This window comes from Rhyacophila brunnea, unplaced genomic scaffold, assembly GCF_057557595.1.
Source record: "Rhyacophila brunnea isolate RB1 unplaced genomic scaffold, BYU_Rbru_1.0 scaffold_20, whole genome shotgun sequence".
Taxonomy (NCBI): Eukaryota; Metazoa; Arthropoda; class Insecta; order Trichoptera; family Rhyacophilidae; genus Rhyacophila; species Rhyacophila brunnea.
This window is the reverse complement of record NW_028232860.1, coordinates 21,723,881-21,734,191: the sequence shown is the minus strand read 5'-3', so window position 1 is coordinate 21,734,191 and position 10,311 is coordinate 21,723,881. Positions and strand designations below refer to the sequence as shown.

Genomic DNA, 10,311 nt, shown 5'->3' with positions numbered 1-10,311 from the left:
TAATAAAAACAAGTGTATCGGCGGCTTGAGAATGTGGGGGCCGACGGAAAAGTGTACCGGACACGCGTTGACTCATTAGCTCTGCGGCGTTCATAAACATGATACAAAGGCCCCTTTATTCGAATACAAATGCCTCTTATAGTATAACGAGCGCGACACCGGTGTCCCGTCTGAAACGGGCATTAGACTTGCTAATAATTTAATAAACTATTTTTATTTTCAACGAATAAGACACAAGATTTCAGAACGTAACATTTTATATATTGAATATATGGGTGTCGTATTTTTTTTATACAAAATGATTTTTTATAGTGTGTAGGTACCTATATGCATGAGATGTTTTCAAATTATGTATATTTAATATATAGAATGTTACATTTTGAAATCTTGTAAGAATCTTATTCGTTGAATAAAAAAAATAGTTTATTATATTATTTTAGCATAATTAGACCAAAATTCTTGATGTTTGGTAGATAATTTAAAATCATAGGAGTACCTACTTATCTATAGTTTTATTCTTATCATCTTTGTTTTATAGCTTCATAGCCCAAAAATCTGTAAATCTAAATGTCTCAAAAATGTAGAAATAGCAAAACATTGTTTCCAAACCATTGAAGCTACACGAAAATTTGTTATTTGAAATAAAATGTGACAATTCACATGGAAGCATAGATTAAATGAGAGAAAATGTATTATGATTGATAATTTAAGAATATTCCACATGTTTTCTTTTCGAAAGATATTGAAAAAACATCCATCTATAAAGATTGAAGCAAAAAAGGATGACTGGTCCACTCATTAAGATAGCGAAAAGTGACTTCACATTGCAAGTTCATTTGCAGATAACTTCACACTATTTATATGACATTTATTTGCCAATTTCCAGGGAGTGTAAAAACACAATCTATCACGATGAGTAGATAAAAAGCTAATAATGCTACTTCTTCTTTTTTGACCATGTCAAACATTACATTGAGCATCTAGATTTTTATTTTTTATGAGAAATTGATGTTAGCCACCTCTTCAACCTATTAGGTCCATACTTTGATTCCAAATACAGATTGAACAATATTATGTGTATTTTCCAGACTCATGATTCCAACCTGGGACCTACGACATTATAAGACGTTCGGCCATCGTAGGAATTATTATTTAGTTGAAATATCCTATAAAGTTAGTGTAAAACCGTTTATAATTACTGCAGTCTAGTACGTAATCACAATGAACATAAAAATTGGCAGCCATTGCGTGTGTGAGAACAACGGAATGCCAATTGGGCGATGGTAATATTTGTGGAGTTAACTAACTTAACCATGATTCATTGGTTTGTTAAATAATTTCAGATGGCATCACATAAATAACATATTGTAAGGTTCCTTCTATTTATAGTCAAAATTCTTTGGAGTTTTCAATCCATTTAAAATCAGCATTTGAAGTGGAATATTTTACGAACCGGAGCGCTCGACAATTTTCCAAAAATATTAAAACGTGACCGATTTTTCTGTTACATACTTACTTAGGTAAACATATGTAATGTAAATGAATTTAATATTTTCTTAATAATTCATGTACCAAAATGCAATTTAAATACGGAGCGGAGCGACTTCGAGGATTCTACAAATCGGAGCTGCGTCCGGTCCACTCCATTTCATTTCGGACTCTGTTAATTGGATAGCGGTTTATTTGGATATTACAAGAGGGCCGGGGATCGAAAAGTAATCGTTTATTCCGCATACTTTAGTAAAACCTTAAATTATATACCACCAAAATGAAAACAAAATTAATATTAAAGAAACGTCTAACGTAACATTTCGTATTTTAATAAAACCGTAATGCCGGCGCTCCATTGGCACGCAAGTCAGACGATTTACAGTCTTCGGACTTTTTTTTCGCGTGGAGCACCCCAGGTCTGCGGACTTTTTAATCCGCAGACCAGGCTCGTTGGATTTCAAACATGTTTGATATTTTACTCGCCGAGCCGCTGAAATTCGTACGTTCACCACGCTTTACCGTCACATTATTTATATCTATGCCGACGGACGACAGCGCCATCAACTGTCATTCAAAGTGTTCGGACATCTCACATCGATAACAACAATGGTAGATCTACGGGTGCATTCGAAAAGTTTCTTGGAAGATTTAATTAGTTGTTTTAAAGACAACCCATCGTTGTGGAAGACGACCAGCCCACTATACAAGAATCGTGATGCCAAGTCCTTGGCGTATGCGGAACTTTTGGAGATTTTAATCAAGGTGGAGCCGCAGGCAAGGGTCGACGATGTTAAAAAGAAAATACAGACATTGAGGTCGGGTTACAGAAAGGAGAGAAATAAAGTAAGGACATCATATCGAAGCGGAGCCGGCACAGACGCAGTTTATCTACCCAAACTGTGGTACTATAAAAATTTGGAGTTCTTGAACGACCAAATGGAAGGTACGTAGGAATGCTTTAAAGCTATTTATTATACACGTGCAGATTATGAAATTGTCGTACCTAGCTCTGAAAGTGACATCGCATTAGATTAGCTACTATTAAGCAATTAAAACATACAGCTATGAATCATTTCTAGTCACAATAAAATTTCTTATTCTTTGCCGAGGTAGGTAATAAATAATAATAATATATAGGTACGAGGGAATGCTTTAAAGCTATTTATTATACACGTGCAGACTATGACATTGTCGTATCTCTGAAAGTGACATCGCATTAGATTAGCTACTATTAAGCAATTAAAACATACAGCTATGAATCATTTCTAGTCACAATAAAATTATTTATTCTTTGCTGAGGTAGGTAAGAAATAATAATATATAGGTACGATCATGGCGGTGGAAGCGCGGCTTATTGAGTCGTGGTCGGGTCCCAGGTTCAAATCCTGGGTCTGACAAGTACACATTGAATTTCAATTTGTGTATGAGTCAGAGTATGGACCTAATATGTTGAGCAAGTGGCTGACATCCATTTCTCGTAAAAACAAAATCTGTCAATACAAACCTCCACTCCGTGGAGGTCCATATTATGATCGGACATGGTCGAAAGAAGAAGAAAAGAAATGATCATAAAATCAAAAATCGCTCGAGTTAGGTTCCTTCAGAGACAATCAATAAATCGTCAATCATCAATCAAAATTAATGGTACAGTTTGGTTATGAGGAATACAGCGGAAAACACATTTTGAAAATACCCGATATACTGGATTACACCAATTATACCAATATCAATATTAACCGTATGAAGGAATGGGTACTTAGGGGAGAGATAATAAAAAACAAGTTTGAGTATTATGTTGTATTTTAACAATTTACATTTTGTTTTACAGAATCGAGCTCAATATCCAGCATGGTGGACGATTTGGAAAACATGTCTCCTGATGAGAGTTACTCCAACTCGTTAAACAACGAAGATTGTATTGAGGTAAAACATTTTAACTAAATTGTTACATTGGTTTAATTTATCTATTGCTTATCATACTTTCTTGCCATGTGACAGCCCCGGTAGTATTAAAATATTTTTTTGGTGCAGGTATTTTTAATCTGCCTTCGTCTAAACGTTTGAAAAAATCAGATTTTCTCAGTACGCCTCCATCAGAAATACGTCCATTTGTTCCAACATCAACATAAATAAATTCATAATTAGCATTTGCAATCGCCATCAAAACAATGCTGTGGAAATGTTTGTAATTATAAAAGTGGGAGCCGGCGCCTGCAGGTGGCACGATTGCAATGTGTTTCCCATCAACTGCGCCCAGGCAATTTGGAAATTGCCATTTACTATTAAATTCTTCTGCAATCGTCTCCATTTCTTCGTGCGTATCAGGGAACTGCAACAAAAAATAATCAACATTTTATTTACAGATAGAATATTCGCCTTCAACATCCACGTTGTCGACTACTCCAAGGTCGAATCTCAATAGAGCACCAAAACCCCCATCGTTCAAACGAAAAAAATCGAATGATAGCGCCAACAAAGTGTTAGAATTAATCACCGACAAACTAAGCAAGACTGAAGATGAATTTGATGTTTTTGGCAAAATGATGGCCATGAAACTACGATCGATGTCACAGGGACAAAGATTGCTGGCCGAGAAGCTGATGCATGAAGTTGCCTTTATGGGACAAAGTGACAAAATAATGCCAGCAACTACTGTTCATACTCAACCAGTTTATCGTATATTAAGCAAAAATGTACAAAAGCCGGTATAATAAATTAATGTTTTTTGTATGAATAAATATCTTGTAAAAATATTTGTTTTTTTGTTTGTTTTTATGCCTATAAACCTTAGCTTAAGCGATACAACAAATGGTAAGTATTTGAGCTATGTTAGCAAACCTATATTATTATGTGGCCTCATTTAGAAATCAAATTCCATGCTTGCTTTTCGAAGAATATGACTAGTATTACAATACATTCAACAGGAATAATTAAGCAGCTTGCTTACAGCCTATATGGAGAGTCCTGGCTAGGTACAACATTCTAATGGTCTATTGAATATTTAGCATGTCAACGATGGCCTTATTTGTGACTATATATATACCTATCTCAAATGCATCTTGTCTGCCATTCTTATGATGTTGCCGTCTATGATTTATATAGGTAAAACAATCCACTAAACGTTCACTTTATAAGACCAACCAATGTCTACTTGTTAATGATATATTTGTAAATTTGCCCAACTTTATTAGATGACGTATAATATAATACACACCTTGAAATATTCTCCTTTCAAAACGTCAATGATGACTTGGCAAGTTTCGGGAATTATCTTGCCCAGAGTTTGTCTTCCAATCGCAGTTCTATAATGCAAGTCAGTGAATGTTCCGCCGGCAGCCAAAAATCGCAGGGTTGCACATAATCTATCATGAGGAGAAATAGCTTCCCTCATCATAGTATTTTTTTTTTTAATAAATGGGGAGACCAAATTATACAGTTCTGTGTATACATCCTCCGACATTCGCAAATAATTGCGGAAATCGCTCGGTTGCAAACGCAATTCTCGTATTAAATTTGTGTGGGATAATGTCGTTCGTTTCCTTATCCAATGTTTCACCCAGTATTTGTGTACCCTTTGCTTCGTTATTACATTATCTGCCACCCAATAACCCAAAAAACATAAAACGTCGGTATCATTTAACGCCATCACGATTTAACTGTCAGATATACGTATATTATCTATGCTGTCAAAGTCGACTGTTTTACTCGTCAAATTAATTATATACTCGTTTCGTTGAACGTCTGTTGGCCAGTAGCAGAACGTAGAAAAATCTGAAGACTTATTGTCGTCGGACTTTTGGCTCGCCAATGGAGCGCTGGCATAACACATCTAATGTCCGTAGATACGTAGTCATCGCGTCGTAGGTATTATACTTCTCGATAATGATACTCACTACATGTTATTTATATAGGTAGATAAATCAAGTTATTCAGAGACTTATATGATCGTTTTTTGTTTCACCAATGAAATTTCAATTAACTGTTTCTTTTATTCAACGAATAATTCACAAGATACCTACTTTGATTTAAGAAACAAAAATCGATTGCCAAAGTAGCTTGATTTGGAAGAGCGCTGATGAGTTGATATTAAAATTGACCAACAGTTAAAATTTGTCGCAATTAGTATGTCACGCCGTAGCTTATTGGTAAATGCGACGGATGGGGCGTAAACCCGGAAGATACAGGGCTCGATTCTCCGTCGGGGTGGCTTACTTTTTTCAAAAAAGATTTTTTCTATTGGTTATAATATACTCAAGACGGCTTTTAGAGAAGCAAGGACAAAATTTCGAAATTCAGGCGTGGTTTGACGGCCGTTCACTCGACAGATTTTTGAAGTCGCAAAGAATAAGTATGAAACTGCGATTGAGGAAGCGAAATTAGAAAGCTGGAATAGCCATTGCTCGGCTCAGGGAAAAGAGAATGTATGGTCTAGTCTTCAGAGATTGCTCAAAAGTAAGGCGTTCAAACCGCCTGAAACTCTGACAATCAACGGTCGCATGACCTCTTCGGCTCTCGAATCTGCAGAGGCTCTTCTTGCGTATTTTTTTCCAGACGACAGTATTGCAAACGAAACGGAGCAACAGACATTGATCCGAAATGCGGCCTCGATTCCTTCAGAGGAAGATGACGACGAGAACTTCACTCTTGAGGAGGTCGAAAGAACAATGAGGCTGTTCAATCCAGCTAAAGCTCCGGGACACGACAGTTTCACGGCGGATATCTGTCTCAATTCATTCTGTTCTTAGCATAGTTGTCGCTCTTTATAATGCTTGTTTGCGAATTGGTCATTTTCCAAAAATCTGGAAGGTAGCTAGAGTGGTGGTCATTCCCAAGCCGGGAAAGGACGACTACGCTAACGTCTCGTCATATCGGCCTATCGGATTGCTGCCCGTGTTCGGGTTATTAAAAAAATTATTTATTAATCGAGTTTCCTGGAAACTTCAGACTAAACATCTGCTCAGCGAATACCAGTACGGTTTCACCCCTCAAAAGAGTACTGAAGACGCGCTTCATGCAGCAATTGATAGAATCAGGGGGGCTAACCGCGATAGTCAGCTCGTAGTGGCGGTATCTCTTGATATCAAAGGCGCGTTTGACAACGCATGGTGGCCATATCTTCTTCAACAGTTGAAATCTAAAAATTGTCCTGCTAACATTTTCAGGCTCATCAAAAACTATCTATCCGACCGAGAAGTCTTCGTCGAATATGCTGGAGCATCTGCTACCAAAGAGACATCAAAGGGATGCATACAAGGTTCGTCTTGCGGCCCTGTACTGTGGAACATAGTTCTCGACGATCTTCTCTCTATGCCGTTTCCTGAAGGTGTACACGCACAGGCCTTTGCTGATGATGTATTGCTGATTATGGAATCCAAAGAACTTGGTTCTCTAGAAACTATGACTAACAGCGTGCTGGAGAGCGTCGAGGCCTGGGGAAGAAGGTTAAACTGTCTTTCTCCGCGGAGAAAACGAAGGCCTTATTCTTTACTAGGAGGCGCGTCTCTCCGCCTTCGCTGGTGATGAATGGGCAACGTCTATCTTTTTCTAGGGATTTTAAACTTTTAGGGGTTGTAATCGATGACAAACTAAATTGGTCAAAGCATGCGGACAGCATCTGCAAAAGAGCAGCGGCGACTTCGCTCAAACTAGCAAGAATGGCCAAACCCACATGGGGTGTATCTTCTGAAGCTCTTCGAATTCTCTACACTTGTGCTATTGAGCCTATGATCACGTATGCGGCCAGCATATGGCATCAAGCTGCCAAACGGAAAAACATAGCAAAAAAACTCAATACGGTTCAGCGAGCACTAGCGATACGAATATGCAGAGCTTACCGAACGGCTTCGCTCAATTCAACGCAAGCTCTAGCAGGACTTATGCCTCTAGATTTACGTTTAAAACAAATCGCTCTCATTTACAGAGCTAAGAAGGGCGAGGAGGGCCTCGCAGGTTTTCTGCCTGACGACAGGCTTTACGAAAAATCGGTGGACTATAGAAGGCTGCCACACCCGGCTAGACTATTTTCTGAAGTGGTTTCTTATCCTGCAACGTTGGAAAGCAACGAATGCAATAACATGCCGATTTTCACGGATGGGAGCAAAATTGATGGCGGTACTGGTGCAGGGTTTGTGGCATACATTAATGGCGGTGAGATAGCGGCTCGTAAGTACCGCCTTGCCAGCTATTATATGGTAATGCAGGCCGAACTCTATGCCATCCAATGCGCTCTGGAGTGTGCAGGCTCAGATCCAATCCAGCGAAAGCTCACCGAAAACCATAGTATTTGTATTTATTCGCACTCCAAAAGCTCAATCAAAGCAATTGTAGATCCCTTGTCTACTAATCCGATTGTCTTTTCTATTCATAGCGAGTCCGCTCTACTGAGACGGCGCCACCCCGAGGTGCACTTCAAGTGGATAAGGGGACACACCGGGATAGAAGGAAATGAAAGAGCTGACAAATTGGCTCGGCATGGTGCCTCTGAACCCAAGACCGCGATAGCTTATGACAAATTTCCTCTGAGCTACGCGAAAATTACAATTTCAGATATGGTGAAAAACGAATGGAACTCACGATACATAAACTCATCGACAGGGGAGTTGACCCGAAAGTTTTTACCTTCAATTTTAGCAGCACGAGACGTCAGGGTGCATAAGTGGTTGTGTTTTGAGATGACTCAGATTCTTACAGGTCACGGAGTCATGCGAGCATACCTGCACCGGTTTAAAATAACATCTGATGGAAAGTGTCCATGCGACGACGGAAGCGACCAGGACGTCTTACATTTACTCCTAGATTGTCAAATCTTTAGCAAGGAGCGGCACAACCTGAACTTTTTATTACAGATGGCAGATGCGGACATTCGAGACCTTCCGGGGACCATGGCAAACGAGGCCGGAAGAGATGCACTTTTTAATTTCTGTATTGATGTAATAAAAAGAATAAAAATAATAAATGGTGACATGTAAAGATGATTCATGCCTTTCAGATCCAGTGACTGCAATCATATAAGATAGGATAAGTATATACTTAGAATATCAGTCCTATGCGACATTTCTTTTACCACGGGAAAAAACTCGACTACAAATCGCAGTCCTCAGTTCCCAATGAATACGACAAAATATTCATCAGAATCACCTCCGCCTTGCGCTACTAAGAATTTTCCAGGGTTTTTGCAAGGCGGTTTCATAGGCCCTGGCCGAATTCAAATTAGCAATACCCGATGCGTGTAGAAGAACAGTTTTCAATACGGCATATTCTCTCAGCCGGCACAATTTTCATTTGACTAGCATCAAGTAGAGTAGTTTGCGTGCCAAAGTCCTTAAGAAACCTCGATAGTAAATGCGAGGTATCCATAAAGGCATCTAGAAAAAAAAAAAATTTCAAAATTATGTATTTTCAATGAAATTTCAATCTTGTCACATCGGAGGTTTTAATAGCTATACAACAATATTTAAACATTCATCATATAAGGACTTTTAAATTAAAAAATAATTACCGTAATAATGCACACGTCAAATATAATAAAAACTTAATCTGTTATTGTGGTGTACTCGTATGTTAATTTTGGCAGAAACTGTACGAAAGAATGTTTTGACAAATTCAGATGTTTCTAGAATACAAGCAAATTAAATCGTATTATTTAGTTTTATTAAAATCTCCACAAAATATTCCATTGCTCTCGATTTGAAAATAACTAATTTTTTTTTAAATTATCACAAACGTCATTTACTTTTGCACGGCTTTTAATTAACGATGATAAAGCGAGGATGCGCAGCTTTGTATAATGATGTAACACTCGGAAACCTGAAAACGTAATTACACCAATAAGTAAAGCGTCTATAACTTCAACGAATCATTTTATTTCATTTTTATTGCTAATAATAAATTATTTCATATTTTCACGGTTGTTTATTATTATATTAAATTTCAGGGTTATCGTACTGTTCTTCGTCTTTCTTTTATCAACGTTTGAGACTTGTTACAGTAACCATTCTTAAGTGATAATGATTTGACGACTACTAATAAATATATGAATGCAATTGGCTGAATTACTAAGATATATATTATATTTTTAAATGCACAAAGTTTTCTTTACTAAGAAGACATCATAGCTTCTAGCTTTTTCAGCAAAATTTAATATCCGATTTGGCATTTATGGTAATCGAGCTATAACCCCCTTTTAACTCAAAGCAACATTTGCTCTCAATTAAACATACCCCATTTCAGCACACTTCGATCGGCGTCTGCATTCATACGCATAACAGTAGGGTAAGAGCTACAATTATTGGCCAGTTAAGGATTTTTTCAACCTTGTTAATTTTTTGTGGACACATATCATTAGGAAGGTGAAATAAAAATATATAATTTGTTAAATTGTTTATTTGTTTATAATAATCAATTATCAAAACATTTAAAAGAATATATTTTATATCATAAAAAAATAATCAAAAAATGCAGAGATCTACAATTATTGGCCACTTTTTTCAATTATTGGCCACCAAAAGATGCAATTATTGGCCACTCCAAAATTGCTGTAATAACACTATTTAAACAAAAATTAAAAAATAGTTTATGTAATATTATGATCACACATCATTATTAAGTGTTCAATCAAGTACTTAATGCAACTTTATTGTCATTTTAGTAGACATACGTAACATATTACTTAACGGCCCACATGTTCAGCGTACATCAAAATGGAGCTTTTATGCTATTTTCAAAGCATGATCCTGGACATTCCTTAAACGTTGTAGATAATCTATTTACATTATTTTGAAGCCTTATTATCTTTTATATTTATTTTAAAGATTTGACGAC

At 37.1% G+C, this 10,311-nt stretch overlaps 1 protein-coding gene and 1 long non-coding RNA gene across 2 annotated transcripts; one reads left to right on the top strand and one right to left on the bottom strand.

Annotated features, from left to right (window-relative positions):
- Window positions 1-1,967: 1,967 nt before the first annotated feature.
- Window positions 1,968-4,237, top strand: LOC147071400 (uncharacterized). Its single transcript, XM_085948140.1, has 3 exons — window positions 1,968-2,434; window positions 3,320-3,414; window positions 3,855-4,237. The coding sequence occupies exons 1-3, from the start codon at window positions 2,098-2,100 to the stop codon at window positions 4,200-4,202; spliced, it is 780 nt and encodes a 259-aa protein (XP_085804266.1). The 5' UTR covers window positions 1,968-2,097; the 3' UTR covers window positions 4,203-4,237.
- Window positions 3,274-5,149, bottom strand: LOC147071399 (uncharacterized). Its single transcript, XR_015070788.1, has 2 exons — window positions 4,706-5,149; window positions 3,274-3,820 (listed from the first exon to the last, which is right to left on the bottom strand). It is a non-coding gene; the product is annotated as an uncharacterized LOC147071399 (long non-coding RNA).
- Window positions 5,150-10,311: the final 5,162 nt, after the last annotated feature.

Excerpts from the sequence above, each read along its gene's own strand:
- LOC147071400 (XM_085948140.1), top strand. The coding sequence starts at position 2,098 with ATGGTAGATCTACGGGTGCATTCGAAAAGTTTCTTGGAAGATTTAATT. Across the intron at positions 2,435-3,319 it reads CTTGAACGACCAAATGGAAG|AATCGAGCTCAATATCCAGC; the intron begins GTACGTAGGAAT and ends TTTGTTTTACAG. Across the intron at positions 3,415-3,854 it reads ACAACGAAGATTGTATTGAG|ATAGAATATTCGCCTTCAAC; the intron begins GTAAAACATTTT and ends TTTTATTTACAG.